Here is an 18,945-nt window from a genome sequence, read left to right as displayed (position 1 = left end):
TCAGTTCCCTCCGTGAAAAGAGAAAAAGTGGCAAGAAGAGGAGCGAGATAAATGAAAGATAATGGAAGACTCAGATCCGGGGAGGGGAGGGGAAAAGGGAGCGCGTGTAAAGGGAGTCGTCGTGATCCTGCATTTAAAAGGGAAGCAGAAGGCCCTGTTTTAAATGCAGGATTTTAGGCTGGTGTAGAGATGCCCTTGGTGTTGTCAAAGTATTTATGAGGAGTGGTGATGTTATACTAATCACAGGTGGGGAAAGGGTGATACGTCACAGGTAGCTCTGTAGGTGACTGTAGCTCAAAAACTAAAGATAATTTTGTACAACAAAATTCAGCCTCTTGTTCTGGAGATCAGATGAAGCTGCCTTGAAGGGAAGTTCAGATGACCCCTCTCAGGCATTCAAGAAATGTGTGAAGGGGCTTGCAGGGTAGTGCAGACTAGTCTTCCACTACCGACGCACCGCTTCTCGTGTGCGCCAAACATGTGGATAGCAGGGGGTGTGGCTGCCAGGCATGTCACGGGAGGCAGGGCTAGCCCACACAGCTCCGCGATTCCCCTATATCGGGGGACCATTCGGGGATCTTACGCAGTATTGTCTACTCTGAGTGGCAGTAGTTTTCAAGCAGAAGTCTTTCTTTCCCATCACCTGCCGTTTGACCCTTTTAACTGGAGAGGCCAAGGTCTGAATCACTGATATGCTACATACTAGACATTTGCTCCGCCACTGAGCCTTTCTTAAGATCATTTGTCCTTACAAGATTCCATCCCCAACTTTTTAGTATATTTCAGCTGTACATCAGTTGTTTAACTGGACTGGTCTTATATTTTGACAATATCTCGTTGTTATGACCATTGGTAAAAGAGATAAATTGTTCATTCATTCAAAACTGCTCACATGAGGTGAAGGAAATCGTGCTACAGATAAGTACAACCATTATCAGCAGTGACTACAAGATAACATGCTTGTCTACCTGACAAGGAATTTGTGGCATGGTCTCATTTCACGGCAACGGAGAAGTTGCTCTTTACTTCCAAGAGAAGAAGGGGCTTTTCGTTCATTGTGGACTGTGCCGTCACATCGCTTATGTCAATAAATGATGAGGCCCCAGGGTTCAGGCTGGGGAAGAGTTCACTCACCTTTGATTGAGAGCTGCGGGTGTGAAGGGTTCAAAGACTTTTAAAATGCCCTCCCTCTACCATATAGCTTCTTTCATCAGTAGGGGAGGGGAATGAATGACTGCATGTGAGCAACAGCAGCGGTTACAGCCAAAGGAGTAAATGCTAAGGTTCTCACAACCGGTCAGATGTGCTGAACGCTTCAGAGAGGCACCATTTTCTGACAGCTGCTTTAACGTAACGCTGTCTTCCATTCATCTGAGCATAAAAGGCAGGCATTCTGGTAAGTCCATTCTTAAACATTTGGAAAGGGAAAAAATGAAACTAAGAAGATTTGTTAGAACAATGGGGCAGTGGCTGGTTTCTAAAAGGAGAGGTACTACAGCTAAAAGGATCGCCTCCTCCCATATGTGCCTGCCCGGACCTTAAGATCATCATCAGCGGCCCTTCTCCGTGAGCCCCTGCCAAAGGAAGTGAGGCGGGTGGCTATTAGGAGGAGGGCTTTTTCTGCTGTGGCACCCCGGCTCTGGAATGAGCTCCCTAGTGAGGTTCGCCTGGCGCCTACATTGTATTCCTTTCGGCGCCAGGTGAAGACCTTTTTATTTTCCCAGGCATTTTAGCTTTCTAAATTTTTATCTTTGCTGTTTTAAATCTGTATTTTAAACTCCTGCACTGCTGCTAGGTTTTATTGTGGTTGTATTGTTATATTGTGGTTTTAATGTTATGTATATTTTAAATTGTTTTATTGTGTGTTGTTTGGATTTAATTTTTGTGAACCGCCCAGAGAGCTTCGGCTATTGGGCAGTATAGAAATGAAATAAATAAATAAAATAAATACTACAGCTCAAACACGGGACTTTTGCACCCAGTCCCAGATGTGTGAGAAATGGGCAGGGTACCTCGAGATATCATGCACTTTCCCAGTGCTCAGAAACACTCCTGTCTACTTGTTCCTTAACATGTTCTGAAGCATTGGGAAAAGGTTCTGTGTCTGAGACCTGGGAATTCTGCCTCAACCCAGGCCCCTGCATGTATGTACACACACATAAGCGCAGTGTGTGGGTCATGTACACTACTCTGAGCTTCTTAGGAGGACAAACATGTAGAAAGTATATTTTAATAGAATGATCTGCTTTAGTGCCCAGTGGAATAAGGAAAGAGCTACCAATCTGTGGCAACTGTAGCTCATTATTGATGGGAGATAGAGACCCATCTTAAACACAAAGTTGGACTCTGTCAGAGTAGGAAAGGGGAAAGTCAGACATCTGATGGTTTTTAAGTTTGTCTTCTTGTGTACTGAGTGTGAGCTGACATCGTCCCTGTCACCCTGGTCCAGAAATGCATACTGAAAATAGAAACACACAAATGCATACATGTGGAGCTATGCACAGCCTTTAACACTGCTTTCTGTCAAGAACACTGGGACAATCTCTTTTAGCCATGAAATGTGAACTTTGAATACTTACAAGACGGAAGCCAGAGGAATGTAGCAAGAGGGAAAGTGATTAAGGAGGTCACTAACCGAGAGGTTTTGTACCACAGGCAGCAAAAATTTCTATGGTGATTGCTCATGCCTAACTCGGAGATAATAGCTTTAGTATGCACAGGGGTTGCTGAGCTATACCTCTTCAGACTGGAGGTGGGGACTCACTTGAAAGAATGTTCTTCTATACACTCCCACACACATGCGCACGCACACACAAAGACCTCCCTGTATATGGAAAACTGACATGAAGGATATTTTCTAAAATCCTTCATGTCAGGCGGGAGGCAGGTTGTATGGAAGAAGATTCAGTCACGTGAGCTCTCCTCCACAAACACACTTGAAGTGGTACAGTCAGACCAAGAAACAGGTTTACCACCTCATTTGCTCATTACGAGAACCGGGGATTGAGCCAAACCTATGCATGTTTATTCAGAACCATGTCCACTGGTGTTTAACAAGACTTACTCTCAGATATAAGCAGGCTGACCATATTTCCTTGAGACACAAATGGGATATTGGGATGACAAAAACGGGACAGAGTTATGTAATATTCTGTAGGCTATTAGAGACCTAAAAAACAACCTAAACTCGCTGCAAAAGAACATGGAAAGGGGTGCAAATGAATAACACTAATTTATTGCATATACACAAAAAAACCCACTCATAAATATACATATATAAAATACTTATAAAATATCACATGAGCAGTAAACAAATCTGTATGGCATACCACACTGAACACTCTAATGCAGGACTGCAGTGGCCAGACTGCAAAAAATCATAAACATACACCAAAAAGAAAAAGAAAAATGAATGAGCACCCCGACTGCTATCACAGGCCGGTATATGCCAACGTCCCACCGGAGAGTTCCGCTGTAATTAAAAAAATAGCTAACAGCCCGTTGAACCGAAATGTGAGTCTGAAAAGTCCGAATCAAACTGAATGTAGGGCAGAAAGAATCTCAATGGGCGGAATGATGGTAGAAATAACAGTAAGACTCCCCCTCCTGGCTCCCACACGCTGAATGGGGCTTAGCGGCCCCCTCTTGAATTCCCCGCCACTGCCGACAAGCAAGGTGGCGGCGTCTGACCGTCTCCAGCTCAAGAAGCCTGGCCTGGCTGGACAAAGGAAATGGAGCTTCCTCTTCCGTCACACTAGTAGTTTTACTGCACGCCTTGATTAGCATAGAGCCTTATGATAAATGCGTACAGTTTTTTACAAAAAATTAAAAACGGGACAAAATTGACATTTATATTAAAACGATGGGATGGTCGGGAAATATGAAAAAACAGTACTGTCCCGTTTAAAACAGTACGTATGGTCAGCCTAGATATAAGTGCAAAAGACTGCCGCTGCACAGTGCAACCCTAAGGATGTGTACTCAGCGGTGAGTTCCACTGAACTCAGTGGAATTTACTCCCTAGAAACTGTGTCTAGGATTGCAGCCTTACATAATCCAGAGTGAATTCCACACTAGGTGTTTACTGTGGAATAGCCACACTTGGTTCACTCACTTTTCAGGGCATCTGCATAACACCATCCTCAGATTGTTGTTCTCCTTTGTTTTCCTCGTGCTTCTTTGATCTTTTTTCAGACTATAAGCAGCCTTCACTAGCCTGGTGCTCTCAATGTCCCAGGGATAATGGGAGTTGCAGTACAACACACATGGAGGGCACCAGGTTAGGGAAAGTTGTATAGGGAGTATACAAGTACATGGTACATATACTTCCAGCATATGGTACATGTGGAACTGCAATTGACTTTTCACACTTAGAACAGGATTGCACTTTTTTTGTGTGTGTATGCTGTTATGCATGAACTTGAGCACACTCCGGGAGCGAGTGGAGGACAGGAAGGCCTGGCGTGCTGTGGTCCATGGGGTCACGAAGAGTAGACATGCTCCATCTACACGAGTGGGCATAATGTGGGACAATTCACCTGAATTGTCCCTGAATGAAGGGGCAATTCACCTGAACAACACATTTCTAAACACCATTTTTCAAAACTGATTTTTCAGTGATCTTGTGCAATTACTTCAGTGATAAAAAGACAAAAAAGTTTTAAATCAAGAAAGAAAGAAAGAAAGAGAAAATGGTGCTGGCTATTAAAAACCAGAATGGCAGCTTGTTGGGAGTTTTTTTAAATCAATGATGGAGAAAGCAATCCTATGGCCCGCTAGACACTGTCTAGCGGGCCATAGGATATGGTCTATTCTGGGAACCGACCTCGGAGCCCACGCTCTGAAGTTGGTTCCCAGAGAATTGACCTCCCCCGTCATCCACACTGCCTCCGAGGCAGTGTGGAGAAGTCCCATCCTCCGCGCTCAGAAGACGAGCACAGAGCGACTGAAAAGGGGCAGGGCTGGGGGGCGTTCCGGGACAGGGAGAGTGGAGCTGCACGTACGACACATCCTATGTGTCGTACGGCAGCTTTCTCTCCCGGCCGCCGCTAGATAGCCAAAAATGGCTGTCTAGCAAAAAAGAGCAAGGCAGGAGACTTGTGGAGGGAACGATCCCCCCGTGCCTCTCCTGCCTTGCTTTGGATAGGTGGTTGTCTCCGAGGTCGGAGGTGGTTGCCTGTCTACTTAGGATTGCACCCTAATTTGCCCTAAACATCTTTTCACTTAAGTGCTATTATGAAATAATATAATAATTAGAAATATATAGGTGAAAAAGTGCAAATTGAAAGACTAATTAAAAATATGCAATGTATACTTAAATGTTGTGCATATGGCTTAAAAGGCTCTGGCCAGAAAGGAAGTAGTGAAGTAGTGAGGTGCATTTGCATGGTGATAGGCTCACCTGCCCAATGCATCACTGCAAACATCAAAACCATGTTTCTTAAAAAGGGCGAAAGAGTGCTGCTAAAGTGATTGAGGAGAATGTACTTTTAAAAAGAAGTCAGATTTTCTAGGTGCTTTCAGATGGAGAGCTCTTAGCATTAACAATCAGAAAGCATTATGCAGCTACTCAGTCTTTTTGTTTTTTTTTTCCTTAATGGATTTTCTGCAGTAAGGAAAAAGATGGAAGAAGTTGTGGGAAAACATGGGAAAGATGACAACATCATCTGCCCCCCCCCCCAATTATGTGAATGAAGCAGGGAGATGTCACCACAAAAGCCTCACCTGGAGCACCCTAGGCATTTAGTGGAATACCCACAGTGCTTCTACATGACTTCATCATCAAATTCTCCTCCTCCTTTGCTGTGTATTTTTTTTAGACCACAGAAAGTCTTAACTTCTTTCTTTTTTTTAAGAATGGGACAATAGAGCAATCTCTACAGTTGTGGATTGCCTTAGCACTGCTCTTCCATTTTTTTAAAGAGATATTGTTTCATGTATGTACAGTAATGGATTAGGCAGGTGAGCCTATCATCACTTATCATACACACCTTCACAATTGCTGTTCTAGTTGGCACCATCTTAGCCATGTATTTTTTAACACACAAAGTGGGGTCTTTTTGTTGGCACCTCCCCGATTATGGAACTCCTTCCTTGTAGAGATTCGACCAGCCTCCACACTGTCTGCAGTTTAGCATCAGACATCAGTTAAAAATGTACCTGTTTCGGCAGACTTTGGTACTACAGGTGAAAGGTGATGGTAGTTATCTAATTCTGCTGCTTGTGGCTGTTGTTATATATATTGCTGATTTGTGATTTTAGTTGTGATTTTAGGATTGTGTTGTTTCTTTACCAAGATTGTTAGCTGCTTTGAGCTCTTTTGAGAGGAACAGGTGGGAAACAAGAAAGACAGATCCTATGATCTTGGCTATCTCCAGAATATCAGGAATCTGTCAGTTAGCATCTTGGTTCTCCTTCTTCTCTAGTTTCCATCTGAAGACCTTTAGGAAGAAGCTCATTCTCCTTGTCTGAAGGGTTCCTGCAGCCATCATGAAGACGGTCTGGGCAATCCTCTGTTTCATGGTGTATGGTAAGTTCATTGCTTTGCGTAATAATAGAGAGACCCTGTGGAATAGTCAATGTAAAAGAGTGCCTTCTTTTACGCTTCGCTTAGCACTCTCTAAGGCACAGAGGGTAGTATCCAATGTTAGTCCTACACAGAGTAGACCCATTGGAATGAATGAGACTTAAGTTTGTCACAACTAACTCAAATCCCATTCATTTCAATGGGTCTACTCTACACAGGAGTAACATTGGACTGACTTGGATTCCTGCATTGAGCAGGGGGTTGGACTCGATGGTCTTGTAGGCCCCTTCCAACCCTACTATTCTATGATTCTATGGACACTACCCAGAGTGACTTAGGCAGCAATCCTATAGTCACTTAGAGCGCAATCCTATACATGTTTAGACAGAAGAAAGTCCTACAACTCCCAGCATTCCCCAGTCAGCATAGCTGGCTGGGGAATGCTGGGAGTTGTAGGACTCTCTTATGTCTAAACATGCATAGGATTGCACCCCTAATCTCGAAGTAAGCACCATTGAACTGGATGGGACTTACCTCCAAATTGACATACATAGGATTGTGCTGTCAAGGAACACTCCAGTGGGACATTCTGCGGTGCAACCCACATTGGAATAAATGGGAGAGACGCAGAAGCATTTCTGGCCAATGGCCATGCTGGCTGGGGTTGATGGGAGTTGTAGTCCAACACATCTGGAGGACAGCAGGCTGGGAATGGCTGGGAGAGGGGATGGGCAATGGCTCAGCAGTGGAGCAGATGTTATTTCTGTGTAAAATTCCAGCCAGGCTCAGTCCTTTATTCTGGGGATAAAGGACTCTGGTAGCACACAGCTAGGAGGCACATCTCCATCTGAGACTCTGGGGAGTTGCTGCCAAGTCAGAGCAAACAGTACAGAACAAGAAATGGGCAGCTTCATATGTTCTCATCATGTACTCCCAGCCAGGCAAATGATGCCATTTACTAGTATATAATGCAGTAAGGCATCAAGATCCTTGTAATGATGGCAGGCATCTAGTTACTTAATTATTGTAAAGGTTATGGGTTGGATCCAGACTTGGTCATGCTTAGAGTAGACCCACTGAAATTAATGGTACTTAACCCAATCATACTTGTCCCATTGATTTCAGCTGGTCTGATCTAAGCATGACTAAGTCTGAATCCAACTTAAATGCACAGCTAAAGAGCAGATTACTGGTGCCCGATCATCATTGTAGTTCATAGTTAAAGCTGGGTCTGGAAACTCCATTTGTGCTGCTCTCTATCCCAACAGTGAACCTAGGTGGACCCTTTGTCCTGGCCCTGACCAGCTTACCCCTCCAGGATGACTCAGAGAGTATCACAAACCCTGATGTAGATGCCGGGATGTCTCCAGAGACGCTGCAGGAGCTGCTGTGGTTTTTTCGGACAGATGACAGTAAGTTCTTGCAAGGAGAGCTTGTCCGTAGAATTGACCTGAATGCTGCTGGGTCTCACAAGGCACAGACCCGGAGACTCAGGCCTGGAGTTAAACAAGTGCCTCTTTTGTTTTAAGAAGAGATTACACAACCCTCTAGTCTCCTTCAAGCGGATCCAAAATAGGTTTATTATGCTTGTATTGCTTTCATGGCCGGAGGGGAGAGAGAGATACACTGACTAAATCTGGGAGGAAAAGCATGCCAGGAAAAGAGGTTGGTTTAAACTTAAGAGAAGAGGCTGGGAATACACCCCATGAAAATAGCACTACTACCTTGTTCTAGCTCCTCACCCTTAATTCCTTCCTTTGGACTCTCTGAGGAGGATGCTCAAGTTCAGGACCTTCAGGTGGACCTTGAGAGACCTGGCAACCCCAGCTGGCATTCATAAGTTTTAGCTCCTGAGGGCCTAAGCACCAGTTACTCCATCTGTTCTGTCCTGACCTTGAACTGGAGCTCAAGGTCATGAGACAAACCATGTCACGTGAGGGCAGCATAGCCCAGCAGGTAAGCCCAGAGTTGCAGAACCTTGGAGGGTTCTGAGGGAGCCACAACTTGCTCTGAAAAGGTCTGGAATCCAAATGAGGCTTTGAGCTTTTCTACACGAGGCATTTATAGCATTCTCATCATTCCCTACTCATGGTTGCATATGGGTTCTGTAGACAACATGGCCCTCCAGTTTCACTTCTGTGTCTAACCAGCACTTTCAGCAACGTTTTTTTTTAGAGCAGGGAAAATGCGGCATTTAATTATGAAAGTGCAAGAAAGTGCAATTTCCTTTTCTCTAGTTGCCCTAGTCTGCTATACCACAGTGCCACCTAGAGGTTATGTAGCACAAACGCAGGAAAGGAAATGCTCCGCTTGGATCTAAATTCTGCAACAAAACCGAAAGCAGATATAGCCAATTAACAGCCTCATGTAGAAAAGCTCTTTCTGTGCTTTTCTTGAAGAGCAGTGAGTTTAGAGGGCCATCTCCTCTCCATCTGTTCCCTTTTGGCTTGTTGCCTGCACTGGGGATCTGACCATGGGGAGGGTGGGGCTGCTGATGGGGGGATGGTCATTTCTTCAGGGACTCAGGCTCAGGAGTTGCAGTCTCTGAGAATCACAATTTGAGGGGAATCTCACATCACACTGGGGCCTGTATGTGGGCCTAGCCCTTCCATGGCCTTCACTGCTGGGCTTCCTCATCTAGGTCAGAATCAGAACAGCTGCCCAGACTAGGGATGCCTGAGAAATCAGTTTTAGTTCATTTCAGGGTTTACCCAGTTTGCACCTCCCGGACTGAGCATGGACTTGAACGCAATCTGTGATTGAAGGCATTACATTTCCATGCTTTCAATGTTATTTGCAGGCCCCCAAGAAAGTGTTCAATAGCATGTGTGCATTGAAAAATGCACATGAAAAGATCTGTTCTTTAGAAAAATGAGCACAAATACACTTTAATCTATGAGAAAATAAGGCATACATTTCAAAGATGCGCACAACCAATCCATACATTTGGAAAAATGCCCACAAAAATACACATGAATTCTAATGCAAAAAGAATAAACAAAGCTCACAGTCTAATATGGACACGAGATAGAACAAGCTTTGAATGGAATTTGGCGAACTTCAAATTTTGCTTGCACACACATCCCTAGTTATGATGCCATCTAGTCTGGGGGAGACTACTAGTGATATTACAAAGGGAAGGGGGAGATGTTGTGAAAATTGGCCAGTGGTGATGTTCCTATACAGACTAATGAAGGGTGGCCACTCTTTTTGCCTCACAAGGCTTCTGTGCATGACTGACAGATATTTAACAGGCGCACCTCCCTCCCCCTGCGCATCCCTGGCAGAAAGGGTGGGATATGCTGTTAAGGGGTGGGAGGCAGGGCTGAGCAAGGCCTCCCTGAGTTATTCACCCATATTGCCGTTTCTCACTGTGCTCTCTCCCAGTGCCTGCATGGAATTACAGCATTCTTGCCCTTTCGTTTATGGTTCTGCTCACCGGCATTGTCCTCTTGGGAACAAGTATCAAGGCAAACAAGTAAGGATATAATCTGGCTTCAGGGCGTGGAGGGAGGGTCTTTGCAGCAGGGGGCTGCTGGGCTGGACATGCCAACACATCAGCTGACATAGCTGGAGCCCCTCCCCACCCTCCCCCATCCCACTGATTACTGTGGCTCTATCTACACTACAGACTGGTTTAAGCCATTCTTTCTCCCCAGAATCACCAAGAACTATTGCTTGGGGCAGGGGAGAAGCAGGCTATGATTATTTAGTGCTAGAATTTCCCACTACCTTCTTCACTGAACTACAATTCCCAGTGTTCTTTGGAGGAAGCCTTGAAGTGTAGATATGCTCCGGTAAATCCTGTTTAGTTCCACTCTGGCTTCCAAAATCCCACCAGGCAGCACCCATGTATTTTCAAGTTTATCTCTGCAGCCTCAAAATTAATCTGAATGTAATCAATTTAGTTTATTTCCATCTATTCCCATCCATTTAGAAACCGGAAGGTCACATACCTGCATAAAGACGGGTATGAAGACAGACAGCCTGATGAGACGGAAATGAAGCAAGGTTTTGTGTCTTTGAAGGAAGGTAGCAACTCAGATCATCCAACCGAGAATCTGCTTCCAGAAGCACAGAATGTGGGACAAGTGATGATCCAGTGGAAGGATGGGAATGTTACATCCCTGTATACAGATGTGCCGGGAGAAAATGTATAATGGCTAACACATTGGCTTTAGTTTCAGTGGAAACTTGTTAGGATTACAGGACTGTCTACATTTCTGGAAATCAGGTTTCAAAGCAAAGTTCGTCAACTGGACCCAAGAAAGCAGCAAAAGGGATGTGTCTGCAGGCCTCCTTTATGTTACATGTGATGCAGGTTACTGAATTCACCACTACAACTCATATAGTGTGTGTAATTATAATTTAAAAGTGCTTCCCTGTATTGCATTGGCTTCCACAGCACCCCTGTGAGTTGAGAAACTGAGCTGGAGAGAGTTACTGACATGCCCAACAACATGGACTAAGCATCTCTACATTAAACATGTGTATAGATTTTATATCAGTTTTTACTGTTGTGGCTTCCCTTAGAGAATTCTGGGAACTGTCCTTTGGAGAAGGTACAGAGAATTCTCTTGTAAAGAATGCTGCCCTTCCCCACAGAACTACATTTCCCAGAGTTCCCTGGAGAGAGGAAATAACTGGTTAAAAACAAACAAACAACCCAAACAACATTTTAAATCTGTGGTGTAGGTATTCCTAACAATGTAGGTGGGACTTGAACCCAGGTTTTCCAACTCATCATCCAATGCTATTGCTAATCCACATGCAGACTGCAAGGAAAGTCTGCTTCCTATAAGATATTAAGGGAGGTACTTTCTTTTAGGTTAGCTGGCTTCTGTGAAAGCGCCCTCAGAAGTCCTGCCTACCCTTTTTCAGAGTACTTACCTGAATCACTTAAGGCAGATTAGCTATCCTTTAACACCTTTTTACCGCCTTGTCATACTTACAGTCTGGTTGACTCAAAGGTGGATATTTTCTTAAAGTTCATACTTCAGTTAAACTGGGACTCTGGGAGTTCCAGTCTGCACAGGTAATTGTGACTTATACCAATGAATGTACAAGACTATGAGTTGGGGAAATGGTGTTATCTCAGGATCCTAGGACTGAATAAATCAAAACCTTAACAGAGAAGGAAAATTGCTGTTGTGCCAACAAGCAGAATGAAAGAGAAGATCCCACACTTGGCTTTCCCAAAGTTTCCTTTATTAAAATATTTTCCACAACAGTCGACCAAAATTGCAATACTGTATCTAAAGGTCATTTCTTAACAAGAAGCATAGCTTAAGATGGAAGATAAGGCTGTTTCTTTCCCCCAACCCAACCCGCTTCACCCACCCTCTGCCCTGGCAAAAAAGGAAAGGGAAAATAAATTATTTTTATTCATCATTAAATGTTGTGCTTCTTTTCCTTAACACTTTAATTCCTTAATTATGTTATAAAAACATTATTTTATAATGTACAATTATAAAGTAATTCAGAAGAAGTGGAAAACAGATCAGATTTAGAAACAACTACAAAAAACAAGTAGTAGTCAAGGTTCTTAAGCCAAGGTTCTGTTTATCCATATGAGCAGAGAATAAAGTACTGGCTGTTCTCTGAGGTCAGATCTACCTGATACTGGGTTTATACCAGTTCCCAGGCATGAGGGAATGACTATGAAACCAGTTAAAGAGCCAAACTACACCAGACACCTAATGGGGCTGTTCCCACAATGCACTAACTCACACACAATGGTCGAGTGTGGGTTATTGTTGAACCATGAGTTAGCATGTTGTCTGAACCCAGGACATTTCCCACAGGGTGGCTTGTTAACCACCCTGAACAACCCAACAGCAAACCATGGGTTCTCAAGGCTGCTTGTTCAAGAAAAATAAGCCACACTGCATGGTTAACAATCCACACTCAGCCACTGTGTGGGTTAGCATGTTGTGTGAACCCAATCGTTGTGTGGATGCAATTAACCTGCATGTTTTTGTTATGTAAATAGCAGCCTAGGGAAGGTCTGAACATCCCTTGAGAGTGTGGGGTGTGCGAAGGGGGAGTTGAACTCTTTCTCTTCCCTGCCACGATCCCCAACAAAATGTGCCTGCTGCAAGCTAATCTATGCATTTCAAGGGAAGCTCTCTTGGCTCACGGTGGCAGGGAGAGAAAAACATAAACTTACCCTCCCCAGCAGCTCACAGCTTCTCAGTCTTCCCCAAGGCTGCTGTTTACATGACAAAACCCCAAACACATTAATTGCATTCATGTCATTAATGTGTCTAGTTTGGCAGAGCGCCTTCATGTTGCAGTATTGTAGTGGCTAGACTAGCATGGATCTGATCGGAAACCTGGATGAGAGACCACAAGCAATAAACAGCACTCTCCTAAAGCAGGGGTGCAGAACATCTGGCCCGTGTTGAGATCTCCAATACGGCCCACAGAATCTCCTTGGGTTCTTCCAGGGGGCAGGGCTTGGCCTCCAATCCCCACCCACTGGACGAATTCCTGCTGCTATCTCTCATCTCCAGTCAGAGAGAAAAGGGGAGACGCAGGCATCAGAGTCACCTCAAGTGGCACCCCATGGGGATGCCGGTTGTCGTGTGTAGCCTGGGACTAGGCTGGCTGGTTGCGTCCCTTTCTTCATGCTGGGAGAGGCACAGAACTCTGCTTCTCAGCACAGAGAAAGGCTAAAATGAGGAGGGGGTGACCGATGATGGGTGTGGGCATGGCCACACCCACTGATGTCATCCAGCCTGTGGTGGGCCTGGAGGGGCAATCTACTCCGCAAGTACATTTCATCCCCCCTGCCTTAAAACGAGGGTAGCTACTCTGCAACAAGGTGTCGGGAGGTTGCCCCGGCCGCCTTCTGAAATCCTCAGGTAGCCAGAATCAACATGCAGAATAGGGCTCTTTTCCAAGGCTTTACTTCCATTCAATCTAATGATGCTTACAGATGCTAATTGCTTGCTCCTACGAGTGAGACTTAAGAGAGCTGCCTACTCGGGGGTTCTAGCCTTAGGAATCGGTTGATCTCCGTTTGGAGGGGAAAGCGGGAAACTGCTGTACTTATGAGCTAGGAGGAGAGAGCCCACCCCTTTCCCATGGGGCATCGGGGCGCCGCCGTTGCCGTCGCGTCAAGCGGGCTGAGCGCCGCCTCTCAGCACCCGCCATCTCCTGCTTGATGCTGCGCCAGCGCCTAGCATCCAGAAACTGCTGTTGCGCCTCCCTCTCCCTGCCAGGGTCACTATCACTCTCAGGAATGTGTACTGGGAGGGGATCTCCCCCGGCTGTGCCTCTGAACAGTGCGCGGGTTCCTCTCCTGCGGTTTCTATCCCTTCCTCAGAATCAGAACTGCTTTGGGGCTGTCTGGGCTCTGATCCAACCCTGACGCAAGGCTACTCTCCCTTTCGTTAACCTATGGACTGGAGCTAGCCCAAGGTAGTTTGCTGACGGTGGCAGAGCAGTTATCACCCCCACCCTCCAGTCAAGGTGAGTAGTCCTTGAGGCCAGCCAAATCGTTTTGGCCCCTGAAGCAGAAAATTGCACAAGTGCCTCTCTCCCACTCCTGGCATTAAAAAATACAGCAATCTATAGCAAACACCTTCATGACGCCAAAATCAGCTTCCTGAGGCAGCTGCCTCTCTCTGCCTAAGGGTAGGGCCGGCCTTGATAGTGATGGCATATTGCTGTTAGCTCCTGTGAGATGGTACAAGTGTCATGGCAAAGGGCAAATGACATCTGTCCAGGAACACAGGTGAAAAATGCATGTGCCACTCTTCCACCAGGGGGCTCTGTGTCCCTTCGATCCGTTGGAAAACCCTCGCACAGAGGCAGCACGAATGCCAAAGCCAGGCACCCTTTTAATTTTATCTGCACGCACCATGTGTTCATGCCCACGTACCCTGACACATTTCCCTTCCCTCTGTTCCCATCTGCTTCCTCCCATTCCTTGCCTCCCCCCGCCTAATTATTATGAATGCTCAACATAAATGTAGACCAATTCTGGAGTTTACACAAATTTTATTCTGATTCTAGAATAGCAGTGTTTTGGGTGAAGATATACATTTTCTGAAGCAGAGTACAGACTAAGGGTTAAATCCAACATCGCACTAGCGGAAGTCCACCAGTGCAGTGGGATGTCCGTCTCTCCTCCCCCGCTGCAACCCTCCACATTGCCTGAAAACCTGGAGGGTTTCCCAGGCCTCTGGAGCAGATTTGGGGGGGGGGGCTGCATTGGGAGGGGAAATCACCCCCCTCCCAGTTCTGCTGACAGAAGGAGTTCTGACAACAGGATGACACTGCTGGATACAACCCGAAGCCCTGTCCTGTTACATATGGCACTGTCACACACATTTTTATGTCCTGGAGAGAATGCTTTACAGTTTCTCCGTCTGTGCATGGGGAAACTTGGGGGGTGGGGGGAATTCAGACAGACACCCTGAAGAGCAAGAGTACTTCCAGACAGACAGCTCCTAGCACTACCAATCAAAAGGCAATGAGCGGGTAGTCCATCTTTTCCTCCCCAACAGAACTTTTATGGGGGGAAAAAGACAGAAGCAGTAGTGGGAAAACATGGGAGGGCTGCAAACAGCAGCCGTCGTCACCTGGACTGCCTGTACAATTCTGAGGACGAGGCCGGGCAATTGCGCAATAAAAGCCTCATCTGGAAGCAACGGGAGTCAGAGCCAGATCCCCAAATCAACACCAGAGAAGCAGTGGAGGCTGGTGGCTCCAAGGTCAGTGGGCCAGTGAATCTGCTCTGGGTTTCAGTCAGAACCAGTTACCGCCCCACTGACCTTGGAGCCCCCAGCCTCCAATGGGGATGGGGGTGGTGTTGGCCTTCAGAGGCAAGGAAAATCAATCGATGACAGGGAACATTGCTAAACATGAGCCTTGACAGCGCAATCTGTAAATATTTGCTTAGGAATAAGGCGTACTCTGTTCAAGTGCAGCCTGAGTTGCTTAGACCCCCCCAAACAGACCTGACCTAGGTTGTTTTCACAGAGCCCTTTCCTTTGCAGCTGCCATTCCTTTGCTCTTTCCATATTGTTGCTATTATTTTACAGAGACGTGTCTACCCCATTGCATGCCAGTGTTTTCTGAACAGCCCTTCCATCTTCTTTTAGACCTTGTTTGTGGCTCAAAACACAATTCCAGAACCAGCCTGTCCAAAGTGGACCAGCAAAGGGCTGCTGAACCTCTTTGGGGGTACAGTCCCCTTAACAAAAGGACTCTTCCTAGCGGTCTCTGCCTAGTCAATTCCTTCTCCTTTCTCCCCAGCCAAAGCAGCCTTAGGCTGGCCCATAATTAGACCACTCCTCTTGCTGGCGGGGGTGGGCAGGAACGGGTGGCTTTAATCACTGGTTTCCTATTGGCAACCTGCAGTGGCTTATTGTTATTATTTTAATTACTGCTGCAATTTTGTAGTTTTGCAATAGCAATTATCACTTTAAAAAACAACGGCGAGCAAATGCTCGGGCTGCAAAGAGGGCAGAAAACGTCTCTGTCGAGCAGTTTGGAGGGAGGTCGCAGAGTCAGAGGATGGAGGAGCAGCTTTGCTGGTGAGGCAGCCAAGGGGGCGGGAAACCATCATGAGCTCCAGCCATCGTTGGGGATCTGCTGGCTGGCGGGTGGATCCCCCTCTCATATCTGGACCAGCCCCGCGAAAGCCCTGGAGGAGGTGGCAGGCAAAGTGTCCTGACTGCGCCGTTTCCAGAGGGAAGCTGCGGGGTTGCTGCGGATTGGCGACAGCGTCCTCCGTCGTGAGTGACCCCGATTGCTGGTGCGCTGCACTGCATCAGCCATGTGGATTGGGCCCTGGACCCCAGCCCACCCCCAGCTCTGTGGCTGCTGCAGCTCACCCAGCAAGGGAATTGCCAGGACTAACTGCGGTGCCCTGCCCTGCCCACAGCTATCTGTCAGGGGGCCATTGGGGGGCCCTCCTGGATTGTAGGCCCTGGACCTGCGGCCCGCAGGCCAGTCCTAGCAGCGCCAGGGACTGTGAGACCCCTTATGAGACGGTGAGATCTGAGCAGAGTGAGGCCTGCCTCCCCACCACCCTCCGGCCCAGACCTGCTGAGGAGGGGAGAGCAGAGCAGGAACGCACCCCAAAGCCCTTCACCCTTCCGACGGCTCACCCCCTGCCTGGCTTTCTCTATGGTGCTTCCCCTAGGCACAGTGGCCCAACCCAGCCCAGGAAGGTGGGGAGGGGGAGGGGTCTCCAACAGCACTTGTCCACTGCAGTTGCAAACCAGCAGCGGGAAAAGGCAGCGATCCTAAGCAGTGGAGGCTGGTGGCTCCGATGTCAGTGGGGCTGTGGACCCACTCCAGGTTTCAGTCGGAACCAGTCAGAACTCTCAAGGAACTGTCCAAGGTGCAAAGCAGAACTTCCGAGTTCTGACTGCTTCAGACTGAAACCTGGAGCGGATTCACAGCCCCACTGACATCGGAGCCACCAGCCTCCACTGTCCCTAAGCACGTTTTCCGCGGAGTACGTCCCATTGCACTAAATGGGGACGTACCTCTGATAAACATGGTTAAGATCTCACAGCAGGGCTGCAAATTCGGCTATGCGCAGCCTTCTCCAACATGGTGCCTTCCAGATGGCTTGCACTACAACCCCCTCCACCCCCAGCCAGTCTTGGCAATGCTGGCTGGGGATGCTGGAGGTTGTAGTGCAACTGTTCTGGAGGGCATCACGTTGGAGAAGGGTGGCATAGCAGGACTGCCTGAGTTTGCCTCTGCCGTGGGGAGAGGATGGACATCTGCAGGATGTCCACGAGGACAGGATGCTCTGTGAAGCACAGTGTGGAACTGCCATTGTTCTCCTCCGGTGTCTTCAAGATTCCCAGGCTTAGCTTGGTGCCGTCTAGGTTGGAGCTTTGAGGCCTGCCCAGTAGTAACTCCATCGAACATTCAGCCATTAATCTGGGCAGGAGGAATGTATGCCAAGAGTACATGGCACAGCGCTGTTCCTCTATGCAGCTGGGGCAACCCCCAGACTCTGTGTGTGTGTGTGTGTGTGTGTGTTGGGGGGCACCAACTCACACTCCACACACGCAGCCCCAAAGCCAGCTGTGTGTGGTTTTGCCCCACTGCTGTAACTAATAGATGGTGCTACCCACAGGAACAAAACAGCAGAAATACCACAACCAGTTGAGATACAGGAAAACGGACAGTTGGGTGGTTTAACACAGAGGGTCTCTGCTGCCCCCTCATTCACAGCTTGTCCACAGGCCGGTTCACCTCTTCTCCCAGCATGTTTTGCTGTAGTACGAGTGGCCAGGTGGACTGCTGAGAAGGCCAGCGTGGTGGTATTTAAAATGGCTGCCAAATCGTGCTGAGGGGTTCAGGGCATCCGGCAGGGGCTCGTTTCCTCTTCCTCTCGCAGCCGCCCCTTAAAATATCTTAAACCCCTTCAGCAAAGTCAACGTGGGGGCCTTCCGCTTGCTCTGAGCCCGTGACGATTTCACCGTGACCAGCTTGGCCTGGGCTACGGAAGGGATTTCTTTGTAGTTAACGGTGGAGAGAGTGTTATAGGTACAGCTGGCCAGGCCGTGCTTGGAGGCTACGGTGGCCGGCGGGACGAGGTGGAGGGAGGGCTTCTCCTCCATGATGAACAAGGGGCGCACCGCCATGTGCCTCTCTGTCTCTCGCCTCACTTCTCGGACAGCCTCATGGAAAATGTGCTGCACAGATTCGAAATCCAGGCAGGCCGAGACTTCGTAGAAGAAGGAGCCGTACTTGGTGGCCAGAGAAATCCCCTCGGCTTTGGTGACCTGCCTGGAAAAGGTGTCCAGAAATTAACATCCTCCCCCACACCCCATACATAGCCCGAGCTCAACAGTCTGTGTGTACAGGACTGTGCAGGTTCAGTGCCTAACTGATGTTCTCTCACGCGTATCTGATATGTTCAGGTTGTAGTCCTGGCAACACTGAAACTAGTGCAGAGCAGGCCCAAGACGTTTTGCCGCCTGAAGGAGAGAACCAAATGGCACCAGCCCGCCCCCTCTGCCAGGGCCAGCGATCCCATGCTCCCATGCAGGCATCAGTCTCTGCCTCCCTCTAGCCCCCTAAGTTCACCCTGCTGCACAGCAGGGCTGGTCCTGCCTGGAACACTGAGAAGCAGCACTGACCCACGCCGCGCATGCTCCCTGCCCTTCCACACCCAGCACAAAACCTCCCGCTCCCTCCTAAGACTCCGCTCTTCCTCCCTTGCCGTCCCTTACGTCTGGAGCTGCCTCCCAGAACACCGGGGCGAGGCTGCCCCTTTCTCTTCCTTCAAATCCCTCCCCCAAAGCCACCTTTGCTGCAAAGCCCAGGCTTATCCCAGAGGCGGGCAACTTGGGGCATTCCAGTTGTGTCAGCCTACAACTCCCATGATCCCTACCCATTGGCTATGCTGGCAAGGGCTGATGGGAGTTGTAGGCCAA

The 18,945-nt window shown here is 47.7% G+C and overlaps 2 protein-coding genes across 2 annotated transcripts in view; one reads left to right on the top strand and one right to left on the bottom strand.

The window, feature by feature from the left end:
- Positions 1–1,212: 1,212 nt before the first annotated feature.
- SLC51B (SLC51 subunit beta) lies at positions 1,213–11,935 on the top strand. The gene is made up of 5 exons (XM_084817453.1): positions 1,213–1,396; positions 6,426–6,529; positions 7,795–7,938; positions 9,914–10,004; positions 10,464–11,935. The coding sequence occupies exons 2-5, from the start codon at positions 6,490–6,492 to the stop codon at positions 10,684–10,686; spliced, it is 498 nt and encodes a 165-aa protein (XP_084673579.1). The 5' UTR covers positions 1,213–1,396; positions 6,426–6,489; the 3' UTR covers positions 10,687–11,935.
- A 5,367-nt stretch (positions 11,936–17,302) lies between these two features.
- RASL12 (RAS like family 12) overlaps positions 17,303–18,945 on the bottom strand; it is a 59,364-nt gene continuing 57,721 nt past the window's right edge. Inside the window, exon 9 of the mRNA XM_084817452.1 lies at positions 17,303–18,295. Within this exon, the coding sequence (XP_084673578.1) occupies positions 17,911–18,295 (385 nt within the window). The 3' untranslated portion in view covers positions 17,303–17,910. The remainder of the gene's footprint in view (positions 18,296–18,945) is intronic.

Source organism: Heloderma suspectum, chromosome 11 (assembly GCF_057233095.1).
Source record: "Heloderma suspectum isolate Gila_16-S chromosome 11, 16-S_ref, whole genome shotgun sequence".
In the NCBI taxonomy this organism is placed as follows: Eukaryota; Metazoa; Chordata; class Lepidosauria; order Squamata; family Helodermatidae; genus Heloderma; species Heloderma suspectum.
Note: the sequence above shows the minus strand (reverse complement) of the source record. Positions and strands in the feature narration are given on the sequence as shown.

Coding starts and splice junctions, on each gene's coding strand:
- SLC51B (XM_084817453.1), top strand. CDS start 6,490: ATGAAGACGGTCTGGGCAATCCTCTGTTTCATGGTGTATG. Junction 6,530..7,794: donor CCTCTGTTTCATGGTGTATG/GTAAGTTCATTG, acceptor CTATCCCAACAG/TGAACCTAGGTGGACCCTTT. Junction 7,939..9,913: donor GTTTTTTCGGACAGATGACA/GTAAGTTCTTGC, acceptor GCTCTCTCCCAG/TGCCTGCATGGAATTACAGC.